A 16037-nucleotide genomic window follows, 5' to 3' on the forward strand; every position below is an offset into this window, starting at 1 on the left:
TATATAGGGGAAAACATCTTTAAAAATCTTCTCTTTAGAACAGCAAAGCCATGATTAGTCATATTTATGTGGCAGCATCCTCAGGTAGTGTAGATTCAAGTTTGTTCATGTTCAATTCATGACCCCTGGGGGTAGGGTGGGATCACAATATGTGATCAAAGTTTTACATAGGAATTCATTGGGGAAAAAATCTGCTGATGGAAAACAGCAGGGCCATTGCTTCATTTGTAAACCTGAGTAGAGCTGCAGTCTCACCAGAAATCTTTAGTTTAAACTGAGTTAAGACATCAGATTAACAGATTATTTAGGATCTATTATATAGGATTTTGTTATAAAATCAAAATCATTCAGAGTAATTAGCTTGCTGATTACTAAGCTTATCTTTTTCTGTTTTAGGTTACAGTATGGGGAGATTATGGAAGAATGGATCGTAAAGTATTTATGGGTGTGGCACAAATACTCCTAGATCACTTAGACCTTTCAAACATTGTTATTGGCTGGTACAAATTATTCACTAGCTCTTCATTGGCTGGTCATCATTCATCGTCATCGACGATTGGTCACTCTCGCAAAGGCTCAACAACATCTCTAGATAGTGGTTACAATAACAACAGCCCCAGAACGTAGCATTAGTTATATTTTAGCTTGTTTACTGTCTTATCATAATTAACCTTTTCCAATTTTGTAGTAGAGTATGCAATTTAAATTAAGGACTTTAAGATAGCATAAAGGGCACATAACTCATGCATAAAGTGGCCTGCTGCATTTAGTAAATAAGATCTTAATATCTTTTCATGGAATATTTATTGATTATCATGTATATCATCATTAATACACAAAAACTTTCATTGACATTCATGGTATCATGTTAGCAAAGATGCAGTCTTTCTAATGATGTACTGTACGTTCCATGTAAAACAGCTTTCAAGAAAAATAATAGAAAGTTTGTGTGTGTGATTTCCTCCCTTGAAGACATGTACTGTAGTTTCACTTATTTCCAAGGGGTTTGATCTAAGGGATTCCATTTCATTGTTGGTGGAAGAATATGATACTGTTGTTTAAAATTTAACATTTCATGGTGGGCATAACTTCCTGGGTGTTTTTATACCATGAAAACACTGAAAATTAAACCCCTAAGAAAATTAGTGATTTCACAGAATACATTCATAAGAACATTCAATTGATATTTGCATGTATCATGCAAAATGTCTTAAAGGATATTTATTTGATATCAGATTGCTTAATTTATGCATGTATCATGCAGAGTATGCAACTCATTGATAATGGTATTGTAAGAACAGGTCTGGAATGTCTTTGTATGAGAGGAAAATTAGTATTCCAGTTTGGGGCAATTGATCCCACTTAAAGAAAGAAACAGCCAGTTTTTTAATTGCATGCAACATTAGGTACATGTAACATTGAAAATCATCAGTACTTCAAAAAAGCAAAGTTTGTGTTAAAAAGTGTTCAATGAAAACAACCCTCTAGGGCTTACAGTGGTGAAATGTCGACTATAGTTCATATGCATTGTTCCATTTTCCCCATGGCACATACCACCTTTTGTACATAAACTGCAAAACTTGATCAGTTGAAAATGTTGTTTAAGGATGAAAACTGTTGAAATCAGAAGTTGGTATACAGAGTATCTGAATTAGTTTGATGATAGTTTTTATTGATATTTTTATTTACTTATTTGTGAACATTTTTATGTGAAAAGTAGTTGCATTTGTTGAAGATTATGCATAGGGTATAAATGTCATTGTTGTAAACTTGTGTAGTTAAAAGTTATGTGTTATGCACATGAGTTTTTGTTGAGTTTCTAGTTAAAAAATCAGGTGTCAATTGAAGTTTGAGTTGAATTTTTATATTATGACTGTTTTTCCTTGTTATTGAAACAAAAATCTGTGATCATTTTGTTTTTCCTCTTTAATTAAGATATATACATTACATATGGATAATATTTCTATATATTTCTTATGATACATTTACATGTATGTTGCATATTTTAGAATAGGTGTGTATTTAATTTCCCCTTAGAAGTTATGATTATAAAAACATGTAAATAAGTTTGTTGTTACATAGAGACTTTCTTAATGAACAGCTGGAGCATGACTGTGTGTTGAAAATGACAGTGTTAACATGAGTTTAACATTGAGGTTTTGATCAAGTCAGCTGTCAATGTGTACTTGTATTCATTTAATTATCTCCAGGTCCATAACAGCAATTTCTCTTGGGGAAAAGATTTAATAAATAACCATATAATACATAACTTAACACCAGATATTAGTTGGGGTTGAAATGGCTGAATGAAATGATCTACATACAATATATAACACCCCCCCCCCTCCAACAACTCTTTTTTCAAATCCAATTGTGTCATTGCTATTACTGTAGCATTCTTATCTCCTAAAAGTAAAGAGTTTCGTTTGAAATCTCTTCAAATGCCAGTTTTTCTAAAGCAAGCACAAATTTTACTCTACTTAATTATATATGAACAGGGTAAATCAAATCTAGATTATGAAGAATGATATATATGAAAGATAACCTGTCATAAAAATTTTTCCCAAGGTCTTTGAGGACAAATTTCAGAACTGTAAAGTATTGTTTCTTTTTTGTCAAAACCTGTATGGTGTGAATTTGACCCAAAAAAATCATTGTTTACAAACTGTATTAACAATTTAATATGACTGTAGCTTAATTAGTACAGATCTTATTTACCTGCATTTACTTACTCGGTTTTGCACATGCGTTATCAGATGGAAATCCAGTTTTTTCTTCATATATTCACAAGGTGTATGTATGTAAACCATATCCATATTCCTATACTTACATCAATTTTATACAATGAGGAAGTTTGCATTGATTCTAAAAAGATTTTTACACTATATTGTTACTTAGATTGTCACATGACTAACTCACATGGGGGAGCAGATTTTGGTCATGTAGTGCCCAATATTCCCACCAAAGAGTGCTTTATGGTTTTATTTAAAAGGAACAGGATGGATTTAATGAGAAGAAAATCTTTTTGCTTACATAAATATATATAAATCTGTAAAATGAGTTTTGTTTAGCTGAAAATTTTGTCTGCAGTAGACTTGGCAATTTTCCATATTCTGACCAGTTTGTTTTAACTTTGTTGAATCTTTCATCATGACAGCACCATTTTGTTGAAATTTAGGAAAGGAATCAACTTTACACTGTTACAATCAAATAAAGTCAATATGAAATCTTGATTTTGTTCTTTTTTAAGTCAGTATATTTTGAGGGGAAAAGAGCTGTGGATTTCCAAAAATGAGTTACTTCAATACAGAAACATTTTCAAGCATATTTTCATTATTTTTGCTCTAAGGTATGTCACTTGTCAGCTTTTAGGAAAAGCTCAGTCAGAACCTCTAACTTCAAAACTATTTATTACAATTTAATTTTTATAACATTTGAAGTTATGCAAATTATACAGGATTCAATTTAAAAATGCTCTTAAAATAATAAAGAAGAATAAAGATGAGGGACTATTACTTGTGGAAGGATAAGGAAATTCTTCAAATATACACATTTCTTAAATTTAATATCTTGGAACTTTAGCCCTATATATTTTTACCTGGGGAATTTTTTTTTCCGTTATCATATGCTGGGAATATTACATACAGGTTTCAATTCATATTTTTAGAACGAATTTTACACATTCACTCAACAAAATTTGCCAGGAAATGAAGGTATATTGAAGAAGTCCAGATAAAATTTACACTTTTCCTGAAAATCGCATATTTTGACCAATAAATTCACATCGCTGTCCCCAACTTTTTTCTTTCATTATTTTAGACTACGCGATACTTCCAACCAATCAGCACTAAGTTATAAAAAGTTTGATACAAGAATATGTTTTATTATATACCCAACTGTTTGTCACTCAGTTTTACTGTTGAATTTACGCAATCACGAGACGATGTGATCCGACGTTCCGGATCACCACACTGTGGTTTTCTGAATCCATATCACCCCTCTCTGTAACTGATGACGTAGTACACAGATAAATGACGTTTTTATTCTCGCCAGAGACATATAAAAACCATAGACCGTTTCACGGTAACTGCGAGCCTGCTCTTCGCACATGCGCGTAACGACTTCCGCAGGGCAAACTTTCACTTTAATGAAACTTGCGCTTTCGGTTTACTCGATAAACATTAGGCATGGTAAGAACGTGTTGCGTGTTTGGATGTACAAATCGTGATGACACAAAGGGAAAGGAGAAGGGACTTCACTTTTTTAGGTATGTTATCATTTTTTTTCTTCCAAATAATTCATGATAAAATGATCTCAAACATACCTTTGTACAGTGTACATGTATATATAACATAAGGGTACGCCACTAATTTTCACATTTATGTAATAATATTATACTATTTCCTTTGTTGAGATGCAAAGTAGTTGCGACCTATATAAATGGTTGACTATATATTTCTATATATTTACTTAATTATTTACATAATTACAGTTCATCACAGGATAAATATACAGTTCATCACAGGATAAATATGTAGATCTAGAATCAAACAGTCTTTCTATTGCACATTTTGGAAATTAACGTAATTCTACACAAAATATAATTATACTGGTGTTTCTGTGTGTGTGTGTTTTAGAGATTTACAGTACTAAATACATGTATTTATTTCGAGCTTTTTATCAATAAAGATTCCCAAAGGATACCAGAAAACGGCGTCTGTGGATTAAGGCCATCAACAGAAAGGATTTCACACCCAGTGACCACACATGCATATGCTCTGAGCATTTTGTTTTAGGGTGGCATAGTGATGATCCAGAAGATACTAATTATGTCCCAACACTTTTTTCTTACAAGGAGAAGGCTGTGGATGTAAAAAGAGTTGAGAGGATGACAAAAAGAAATTTACAGAGGGTATATCAAAAATCAGTTTTTAATATTTACATTTGCTGTGTTTTTCTACTAAGCCAACTGTGAAATTGATATGAATACCATTTTAGTGTATACTCACGCGTAGAAATATGCACTGAGAAACTCGTGCTAAAGTGACGTCACAATGAGGATACAGAGACATTAATAAAAAATGTAACGATATAGGACAGCGAGAAATTCAAACAATGAGTATATTGTTGGTGATTTTGAACATGTAAAATGTAAATATAAGGAATGTTTTTAAGTTTTGTGTGAATTATTGGTGTGTAGATCACACAGACTAGCACGTAGGCATATTTTTCATGAAGTGCTAGCTCGCTTCATGAAATATGCCTACGTGACAAGTCATTCCTTAATTTCATCAATGTAAAAAAGACATATGATATGATAATTGGTCAACCCTTTTTTCCTATAAAGTATATGTACATGTCATGAAAAAAATATTAAATATTCTTCTCATTGTAAAGTACATGTATTGGAACACTTGTTCCAAATTAGATTTTTCCTTTAGTTATCTTTACTATAATTTTTGTTTTGAACAGGATTTCCAGGAGGCTAGAGAGAGAGAAGAAGCACTGGAGAAGAAAAGTGTGAGCTTTTCTCTTTTTGCTCACTCATACTGCAAAGGTGAGAGTCTAGTCAGACTTGTATTGCACAGTTGAAGTTTAGCTGTGTGAAGAAGATTTAAGTAAAATCAGTAACTTTAACTTAAAACATGATTTAATTAATATTTTGTTGTACCAGGGTTTGACATTAACTTTTACGAGTACTAGACCAGTCGGGCTACTTCCCATAATTTTTACTAGCCCCAACCATAAAATCACTAGCCCTGACCAAACTTGAAAATTTTCTTTTTATAACCTGCTATTATGATGGAAAAGAAGTTTCGAAACCATACTGCAGTGTATCTCTCGCATGTATACATTTTGACAGACTGTTCCATAGGTAGCAGCCCATTGAGCCCATAGGGAGCAGCCCAATGAGTCAACATGCGAATATTATAAGCTTTAAAGAACATTAATTCAAGGAACTTAAATAAAATTATTACCATTAATATACATGTAAATAAATCAAAAACTATATTATTCAATGACTATTCATACCAAATGATACTGAACGAAGCTAGTTTCGACTGTGACTTGTCTATTACAGCCGGGCTCAAAAATAGCGATTGTGGCATGCAAGGAAGTTTTCTTTTTCAGAGCAATGGCTGTGTTTGCAATCGGAAAATTAGGAAAATTTCTTTAAAAAGATTTTAGAGCATTTATTTGAAAAACTGAAATGAGGGTTAACATTTATTTCATCCACACGACCAGTCGGTCTAGTTCATGAAAATTTAACACGACCGGACCACGCATTTACTAGACTGGGTCGGTCAGACGTGCCTTAGCGTCAAACCCTGTGTACCCATAATTTATGATGCAATAATGCCAATCAGAATTGGATTGTTTGGCTTTAGAATTGTCTATGAATGTGTTTATGTTTACAGATGATGAGGAAGTTGATTCACTTTGTTCAGCTACAGGCAGTATATTAGAGGAGGAGGAGGATGTGGACACTGGTGTCAAACTGACAAGAGATATTGGTATATTCTTACAAAATAAATTATATGTGCATCTTAAAGGTATATCGTACATCTGGCATGTGATCTCAAATATTATGCCTGCCATAACTTATTAGACTTATTAGTCTAATCATTGTTTTCATAATATACAATGTAATTAACATAATCAGAATCAATAAGAACTGAATTTCAGAAGCATGTTACAGATTCTTTTTATGTAACCACCACAAGTTGTAATTTTTTACTTTAGATTTATAGTTATGATTCATATAATATACATGTATTGTCTATTCAAGGGTAAACATTCATTAAATGATTGTAGGTGTACAATGTGATCCAGATCCCTTGTTACTTGAGAACAGGAAGCTCCAGTCTGAGTTGAGAAGACTGCAAGATAGTAAATGGTCTGTGGCAAAGATCAAGGATGATGATGCCATGACAAAGTTTTATACGGGACTGCCAACCTTTGCAGTTTTTTTATGGCTCTTCAAGTATGTATATAGGAACATCCAGTCAATATTGACAAATATTATATAAGATTATTTCTGTAATTTTCATTGGCTGAAAGGATGTCAAATGATATTCGTCCTTTTGTGATATTGACGCAAAAGCACATTGGTGGAATATGACATCGCATGACTCACACTTTGGCTCCACCAAAGTTGTGTAGAATGTGACGTCATAATATAAGAAGCATGTCTTTACCATTGTGACTTAATGTCAGCCAAGTCTGTTCAGTTAGGACTTTGTCAGGATATTCATTTTGAGTGATTATATAATATAACTAATATAAATGAATGGTAAGTTTGGTTATAAGGAGCCATGTCAAGTGATGTTGACCTCAGACACAGAAAATGATAGCGACCTCGCAAGCTCGGTTGCTATCACTTTCTGGGTCTTTGGTCAATATCACTGGAGAGGAGTCCTTATAACCACATATCGACCTACACTAAAGTCCATAATTGTATATTGTTATCACCATGATTGTTTAATTTGCAGGATCATGTGATCAAGTTTAAGCCAATGAGATAGTTGGGAATGATATAGTAAAATATGATTTATTAATGTTCTTGAAACCACTTTAGCATCTAATTTATCTATCCATTCATTTACCCATCCCTTGATGTATTAAAAACTTAATTCTTTTATATTCAGTTATCTGGCTCCCAAATGTGAGAGAATGGTATACTGGAGAGGCAGTTCCTCAACCCCAGAAGAAAGGAGCAGAACTAGAAGGTGCATGGCTTTGGAGCCTATTGATCAATTCTTAGCAACCTTGATGAGACTTAAGGTAATCATAGGAGAAACACAATATTATATTAATTGTTCCATGCTTTTTGATTTAAGGGTTCATTTAATATTTAAATTTTTTATATGTGTCTTCAATATTTAAAGGTTGGCTTGTATGTCCAGGACATGGCAGAGAGATTTGGAGTGTCAACAGGGACCTTTTCGCAATACTTTGCAACTTGGGTGTGCCTTCTCTACAAGGAACTGAAAGAGCTTAATCCCTTTCCATCTAGGGATATTATACAGAGAAATATGCCATCATGCTTTCATTCTTTTTCAAATCTTAGAGTTATACTTGATTGTACAGAAATATTTATTCAGAGATCTAGCAGTTTGATTAATCAGAATCAGTCATTTTCACACTACAAGCATCATACCACTTTAAAGTTTCTTATTGGAATCACTCCCTCTGGTGTTATATCTTTTGTTTCAGAGAGCTTTGGTGGGAAGGTGTCAGATCGCCAGATGATAGAGCGATCCCTCTTTCTTGAACTTCTGGAGGAAGGGGATGGGGTGATGGCAGACAAGGGTTTTACTATACGAGATTTGCTAGAAAAAAAGGGCTGCACTTTGAATATCCCACCTTTTCGTTCTTCTTCTAACCAATTTTCTACTAAAGATGTTTTCGAAACTCAAGATATTGCTAAATTAAGAATTCATGTAGAAAGAGCTATAGGTCGTGTAAAGAATTTTCATATTTTTGATGGTATTCTTTCTCTTTCTTTAGTGCCATTAGCGTCACAGATGTTTGCTGTTTGCTGTTGGATTACAAACTTTGATGTCCCTTTGATTGAGAATTAGGTAAGTTAAAGAACAATTTAAAACTTCAAGTATTCCTTTAACGCCTGCATAATGGTATGATTTGAATAGGTGGGAAGACAGAAGTGGAAATGTTGAACACTACTTTTTGAATGTTTTCCTCTATAAAGTTAAAATGATAAGGTCCTCATTTGATCTGATGGCTAAAATTATCAGAAATATTATGCAAAGACAAATTGGTCAATCAACACAGGTTTCAATGAGGCATCATGGAGTTTTACTATTTAGTATAAGAAGGTGAAATATAACTAACAAAAAATTCTACAAGTTTGGGCATCATTGAAGTTACAAAGGTAACATCGAAATAAACTCTCTCGATAAAGCAATTGCTCTGAGAGGCAGCTGTCCAAACCACAAAATCTCCCCATGAGCAACCCATGATGGCCATCTCTCCCTGAATCTGGGCATAGTATTTGTGGGATCTTTTCAAGCGAGGGCCCTCATCAGTCATCTCCAGACAGAAACCACCTTGTCCAGCAAGTTCATGCACCTATAAATTAAATTTCTGTAGATCAGCAATTCAAAAAACAATTAAGCTGAATAAATGGAAAAAAAAAATACTACTGTTGTACCTCTCTGTCTGTGATGACTTCATTGGAAATAGAATAAGGACATTTAATTTCCAGCACCCCTTTCTGGTTACCCACTGGCATGGACTTATCATATATCCATCCATCACTAGAGGCACCTAAAAATGCATGAGATGGATATATGGTAAGTCCTGATGGTTCCACTGTTAGATTAGTAACGCAATTCTGGAGGCAGAGATAGTCCTGGAGGGCTTCCTTTTCATGGTCTATGCCCCACTGTATTGCTTTGGGCAGTGACTGGTATCTAAAATAAACATTCATGAATGTAATCAATAAGTGTTTTAATTCCAAAATGTTAAATTTTTTGCATGAAATGTACTGTACCTGTCTAGACCAGATCCTTTAATTATCTGGTCTACCAGGGAGTTAGGGTTAGCACCAGAGCCGAGAACTGCACCAAAGAGAGAACTGGTTATTCTCCCTTTGTGCAGCTCTCTCCATATTGGACAACATCTTTGGCCCTGGGTTCTCTCCTCAATGAATAAGCTGAGGTTTTCATCAATTGAGATTGCCATCGGCACTATTATAAAAACATGGAAAATAAATTTGAATTCTGATCAGTTACAAGTAATTATATAATCTGAATTCTGTGTTTATTTTTTCTTACAGTTCTCCTTGGACAGAATTAGTGCCTTCATTGCCATCTCCATAGGATCCTCAGATGTCTGTACCTCCACTTCTTTTACTACTTCTGGTGTTTCATCTGGGATCATCCATAAATGACACATACCTGACATTTTAAATCATATATTAAATTTGATCTTTTGTTTATTGTAAGAACCTAATAAATACATTCACTGTTGCAAGGCATGATTTATTGATCATTTTATATTATTTGAAATACAGACAAACCTCGTTATCTCGAATCAATGGGACCAAGAAAAAAAACTGAGATATCCGAGTATTCAAGATATCAAGGGTTAAATACCTAAAGAATAAGTGGCTGGCAATTCCAATTGACATCGACATATCCATGGTATTCGAGATATCGGTGTTCGAGATAACAAAGATCAGCTGTATTTACGAAGTGTTATTGGTGTAAAAATATAAGATATTCTAAAACATCAAATCTCATAATTTTTCACTACATTGTAATACCATATCTATATCCAATTTACAAGCTCACCAGTTTTGGGGAATATTTCCTTAAGAATCTTTAGTTGTTCAATTGAGTGAGCAAGTTGAAATTCCCTCTGATCTGGGTGACGTGGATCAAAGTCAATCTGTTTCTTTTCCCTGAACTCAACCTGGCCTTCCGAGCTCAACTTGGGTCGACTTAAGTTCCAGTCTTTCAAGGGCTTTGGTTCCATTTTCATAGGGCGGGGGACATTCCATTGACATGATTTAGAGGTGGCACTATCCGACATTAGCTTTTCACTAAGTTGTAGGTGGTGAATGTAAAAAAGTAGACCGCCTATGTGGCTGCATGACTGGGCCAAACTTTAATGAAATTTAATTATAGATACAATGTAGACTAGAAGTTAATGCTTGCTGTATATATGAAAGGAGTCAAGATAAAGAAAGGGATTTTATCAAATTAATTTTTATCTTATTAAAAATGCTACCTTACCCAATTGGACATTCACAGTAGGCAAAGCAGACTTTTTGCTTGTTTTCTACACAAATATATACATGGTACTTGATTTTTTTCATGGAGGCCAAGCAGGATCCCCTTATATAATCCACAGAGTCGTCAATCTAAATGTAAGCAACCTTGCATTTTCATATCACTAAATAAACATGTGGGCATGTATAAACATGTGGGCATGTACATATTCAATTTTCATATACACATACAATTTATTAGCTGCAATAATGTAGCCCTCACCATTGTTGTGGGTTTTTTTTTCTTGGGGGGGGGGGGGGGGCTAGCCCTCTCCTAAAAACACCAAATAAAAATTATAGGAGAGGGATACATTATTACAGCTAAGAATTTATCAGTTTGTAATTAATTTAAATTCATAACTCATTTTAGGAAATACAAAATGTTGATAGAATATTGTGTTTGTGCAAGGACAAAAGAATCATATTGTTCTTCTAATCATTATGTGTACACTTGTAATTTTATTTTCTTAAATTTACCTGTGCTATCATAACTTGTGAAATATCACCAGCTTCGAAATGTTTGATGGCTCTGTCAAGACCCCTGTGGTTATTAACTTCCTTCCCATCTGTTGTTTTCCTGAGAATCATATGTTGATAAATTTGTTGGAAGGAAATCTGAGGCATGAAAGTGGGCGTTACCGTAATATACGAGGCTAACTGCAAAGGGGGGAGGTTTTCGTGACCTGGAATGTCTGGTACAACACCTTCCAGGGAAGATGCAAAATATTTGATAGGCACTTCTTGAAGAACTTCCTTTTTTTTCCTCTTTGGATCTTTTGAAATCTCCCGGGTCGCCATCTTTTGATTAGTAAACACGGAAGTGCCCGCAGTGCACTAAAATCGACGCTTTAATAATTTATTTTTGCAAAACATCTCGTATATTTAAATAAAAACAAAAGATCCTAATGTAATAATTACAAAACCACAAAAAACAAACTCAATTTCATATAAAATCTGTTTATTTGGGACGTGTAAATAAGTGTCCTATCTTGATTTTAAACGCGGAAGTGTCCGTAGTACACCAAGATTCATGCTTGAATTTAAAATTTATTTTACAAAACATCTCGTATATTTAAATAAAAAACAAAAGAACTTAATGTAATAATTACAAAAACACAAAAAACAAACACAGTTTCATATAAAATTTGTTTATTTGGGACGTGTAAATAAGTGTTCCGTTTTGATCACTCATAGGAAGAACTGAAAGTAGTTTGCCCTGCGGAAGTCTTTATGCGCATGTGCGGAAATTATCGTGAAACAGTCTATTGGTTTTTATATGTCTCTGATTCTCGCGCATCAAAAAGTTCCTTTACAAAATGGATTGTTTAATGGATAAAAGTTATGTAATTGATCCAAAAAGCTTCCTTTTATTATATTTTGCTAGTTGGAAAGGGGTATATAATAAATTTATCATTATAACAGTAACTTGATCCGAAGAGTCGTATCACGTCTCGTTGACAGGCGCGGATCATCAGATCAAACTCGACGCTTCGCGTCTCGTTTGATCTGATGATCCGCGCCTGTCAACTTGACGTGATACGACTCTTCGGATCAAGTTACTGTTATAATAATATATATTTATTTGCCATTTTAGATTTTTAATACCCCAAATATGATACCGTTTTGGTGCAAAAAGGTCACACAATAATTTATGCGTATTAATTTGCATGATTTGTTCAATGATGAATATTATTCAAATCATGCATTTTACGTAAAATAAGAATATATTTATTAATATGATTACATTAGGTAAAATTGATAATGGTTAAAGAGATTAACCTATGAGTTAGAATTTTTAGTACAAAAAAGTCCAATTAATTGTATCATTGCTCAATAAGATGCACACTGACCCCCAGTTTTCTTTGCGATTTTGAGTCATGCTATATGAGTACGTATCTAAAATATACTTCTCAGAAAGTCCATGATATTACTAATCTCACGAGTGACATACCTTAAGGAAGCATCCTCTTTGAGTGCACTGCTCTGACTTGGGAATATGATATTAAAGAGATGGTCATAATCATCTTGTCACAATCACTTATATACATGTATGAAGTTACAGCTATGAGATAATCTAAGATGTTTGGAGAGTCACATTCTCAAATTTATACCTTTTTGAAATGATCACTGGATTATAAGTTCAACTATTAGTGTATTTCTATTATCGGCTCAGAAATTGTTGGTTGTGAAATGTTCAATTGTAATAAATTTTAGACAATGAAATAACATATTTTTCAGCAACATACAATTTGTAGTGTGATGTTTGACCCCCCCCCCACCCTTCACACACACAAACACTATAATGCTTTTCTTTACTAACCTCGGAATTTGCATTTTTTTAAGATCTAGTACGAAAGCTTATTAGGATTTAATATTGCATGAATAAAGATGGCTTTGATTCCACCATTCATATAATTAGTAACATATAATAACGTATAACCGTTTTCGCTACAACGCCTTTTCAAACAGGACCCTAATACACGGGGGGGGGGGGGGGGGGGGTTATCTCACCCCATTTTCTAGGAGAATAGGCCTGCTGTAGATTTAATATAAAAGAAATTCATTTTTACGCTGCAAATCGTGTTAAAAGTATGGTCGAACTCTGACAAATTATTGCATTTCAAAAAAAAAAATTGTTACCAAAAAGTTAAAGAAAGATTCCCCTAACGACCCCCCCCCCTCCCCCCCCCCCCACGATATAGGATTTTCGAGTTAAGGCAGTTCAGCTTTGTTTGTTTCTAAAGTTTGTGTTGTGTTTTTGCCCCCCCCCCCCCTTTCCAAAAAAATGTTGGTACGGCTTGTCCAAAGGCCTTTTTGAAAGGCGAAATAACGCCTTTTCAAAGGCGTACTTACTCCTTTCAAAGGGCGTGATAACGCCTTTTTCGCGTTATTACACCTTTAGTGGCGTTATAACGCCTTTTCGCTTGGCGTTATTACGCCTTTCTTCGCGTTAATACGCCTTTTGAACAAGACTTATAACGCCTTTCATTTTTTTTTTCATCCATAGATTGATCCTAATAGGCTTTCCTAGATAGTCATTCTCTAAGAGAAGTTTTTTTTTAAACCGTTATTTGAATGTCCTTTTCTCTAATTTTTCAGATGCACATACAAAACCACTATTCTTGTACAATTGTTTAATACTTGTAATGAGTAGAATTTTTATAACCTTTATCTCATCCAAATACAGCTTACTACATGTACATGTATGCTGTGTTGAAAATGTAATATAACGATCAATACTCATTAAATTTATCCAGTCTACATATATTTATCTATTTTGTTTATGGAGGAAAGTTATAATGCAGGAATGTAATAAATTAATGGTCTAAATATTTGTAAATAGTACAGCACTAAGACCAGGCCCGTAGGAAGCAATTTCAGCTTGGGGCACAACCGTTGGGGGGGGGGGCACTATCGACTACAAAAACTCCTTGACAAGCAAAAAAAACAAAACAATAAAAAACGTTATCAGACGTTATTATTGAGGGGGCACAAGCATATGGTAGCTATGTTTTCTATAGTATTCTATATATCGGCAAAATTATTGGGGGTGGGGGGTGGGCACGCCCCCCCCCCCCCCCCCGATTCCTACGGCCATGAAGACAAAGAATTAACTTTAATACTACTACATGTACTACTAATTGTCCCTTTACGACCACCAGTAGCCTTCGTTACAGAGGGAATGCATTGGGGGGCATGAGCGACCCCCCCCCCCCTTTTGAAATATCTGATCTTGGTAATATAATTGACATATGCAACGTAGTTTGAACTTTATTGTCTTTTCGTTCAGTAATATTTGTATATTTTTCCTTAAATTATACAAGAATTTTCATCAATTGATATCTTTTCAAAACCTCTGGTAATGCATGCTGATTTTTTGTCTACGAACATCTGATGGCACAATAATCTTAAATTAAGAATATCTTGAAAAATTATCAGTAGATAAGGTACGTTGCGTATGTCCTTATGCAAAATCCTTCGTTCTCTTAATTTTCCGGCATTAATTAAATCTCATTCGCCTGTAAGTCTGTCACAAACTTTAACCTTGGTCATAAATTTTGAACGAGATGAGATAGGGCTTTCGTATTTTACATCATGTATATTACCTGTGATGAGACCTTTCTAAATATACAATGAATTTTGACCCCTTGACCTTGACCTAATTTTCAAAAATATTATCATTGCTTATAACTTTCGATTGAGGAGAGATAGGGCTTTCATATTTGACAGTGCATCACCTCTGACAATACCTTTCCAAATATACTATGGTTTTTTACCCTGTGACCCTGACCTTGAAGTTTGATCAACTTTTCAAAAATTTTAACAATTCTTTAAATTGGTCATAAAATTTGAATGAGAAAAGATAGGGCTTTCATACTACATATGTACATTACTTGTGCGATACCTTTCTAAATATACTATTGTTTTTGACTCCGTGACCTTGAAGTTTGACCTACTTTTCAAATAAAAAATCATCATTGCTTATAACTTTTGAATGAGAAAAGAGACGGCTTTCATATTTGACTTGTTCATTACCTGTGACAAGATGTTTTCGAGTGTGCTATGATTTTTGACCCCTTGCTTTTGACCTTTATATTTGACCTAATTTCCTAAAAAATTAACTTGGTGATTACTTTTGAATGAGATATGATAGGGCATTCATATTTGACAAGTGCATTACCTGTGTCAAAATGTTTCCAAAATGACTCCGTGACCTTCAAGTTTGACCTAATTTTCAAACATTTTATCTGTGTTGCTAACTTTTGAAGGAGAAAAGATAAGGCATTCATATTTGACATGTGCATTACCTTTGACAAGCATTTCAAAATGTACTATTAATTTTTAACCCTATGACCTTGTCCTTGAAGATTGACTTAATTAAAAAAAAAATTAACATTGCTGATAACTTTTGATTGAGAGAAGATACGGCATTTACATATGACGTGCATTCCTTTTTCAAGACCTTATTTTCCGATTGTACACTCTGGTTTTTGATATTTTTTCACATGTGCATTACTTGTGGCAAGACCTTTCGGACTGTATTATGATATTTGACCTCATGACCTTGATCTTGTAGTTTGGTGTAGTTTTGAGAAGCTATAATCTTTGTCATAACTGTTATCAATTCAATAATTTATGTCTTTTTGTCTGATGCACAGACAAGACAGGACACACAAACAAGACAGTTACAATATGCCATAAATAACGGCACCCCGTCCACTAAGACACCGAAAGCGGG

At 34.0% G+C, this 16037-nt stretch overlaps 3 protein-coding genes across 7 annotated transcripts in view; 2 read left to right on the forward strand and 1 right to left on the reverse strand.

Annotated features, from left to right (window-relative positions):
* LOC133189223 (regulating synaptic membrane exocytosis protein 1-like) overlaps positions 1-3231 on the forward strand; it is a 44226-nt gene extending 40995 nt beyond the window's left edge. For all 5 annotated transcript variants that reach the window (XM_061324649.1, XM_061324628.1, XM_061324635.1 and 2 more), the window contains one exon: positions 397-3231. In XM_061324649.1, coding sequence (XP_061180633.1) covers positions 397-627 — 231 coding nt within the window. In that variant the 3' untranslated portion in view covers positions 628-3231. The remainder of the gene's footprint in view (positions 1-396) is intronic.
* Positions 3232-4130: 899 nt separating this feature from the next.
* LOC133176903 (uncharacterized) lies at positions 4131-9995 on the forward strand. The gene is made up of 8 exons (XM_061311997.1): positions 4131-4267; positions 4690-4912; positions 5473-5557; positions 6420-6515; positions 6817-6985; positions 7650-7785; positions 7890-8585; positions 9803-9995. Exons 1-7 carry the CDS (start codon positions 4188-4190, stop codon positions 8583-8585), a joined length of 1485 nt encoding a protein of 494 aa, XP_061167981.1. The 5' UTR covers positions 4131-4187; the 3' UTR covers positions 9803-9995.
* Positions 8788-10944, reverse strand: LOC133176992 (uncharacterized). Its single transcript, XM_061312105.1, has 6 exons — positions 10764-10944; positions 10320-10633; positions 9801-9923; positions 9518-9713; positions 9176-9437; positions 8788-9093 (listed from the first exon to the last, which is right to left on the reverse strand). Exons 1-6 carry the CDS (start codon positions 10844-10846, stop codon positions 8824-8826), a joined length of 1248 nt encoding a protein of 415 aa, XP_061168089.1. The 5' UTR covers positions 10847-10944; the 3' UTR covers positions 8788-8823.
* Between the last annotated feature and the right edge of the window lie 5093 nt (positions 10945-16037).

Source organism: Saccostrea echinata, unplaced genomic scaffold (assembly GCF_033153115.1).
Source record: "Saccostrea echinata isolate AGI-Se365-2 ecotype Australia unplaced genomic scaffold, CSIRO_AGI_Sech_v1 ptg000001l, whole genome shotgun sequence".
NCBI classification, from domain to species: domain Eukaryota; kingdom Metazoa; phylum Mollusca; class Bivalvia; order Ostreida; family Ostreidae; genus Saccostrea; species Saccostrea echinata.

Coding starts and splice junctions, on each gene's coding strand:
- LOC133176992 (XM_061312105.1), bottom strand. CDS start 10,846: ATGAAAAAAATCAAGTACCATGTATATATTTGTGTAGAAAACAAGCAA. Junction 9,714..9,800: donor AATTCTGTCCAAGGAGAACT/GTAAGAAAAAAT, acceptor TTTTTATAATAG/TGCCGATGGCAATCTCAATT. Junction 9,094..9,175: donor AAGTCATCACAGACAGAGAG/GTACAACAGTAG, acceptor TTTAATTTATAG/GTGCATGAACTTGCTGGACA.
- LOC133176903 (XM_061311997.1), top strand. CDS start 4,188: ATGGTAAGAACGTGTTGCGTGTTTGGATGTACAAATCGTGATGACACA. Junction 4,268..4,689: donor AAGGGACTTCACTTTTTTAG/GTATGTTATCAT, acceptor TTATCAATAAAG/ATTCCCAAAGGATACCAGAA. Junction 6,516..6,816: donor CAAACTGACAAGAGATATTG/GTATATTCTTAC, acceptor AAATGATTGTAG/GTGTACAATGTGATCCAGAT.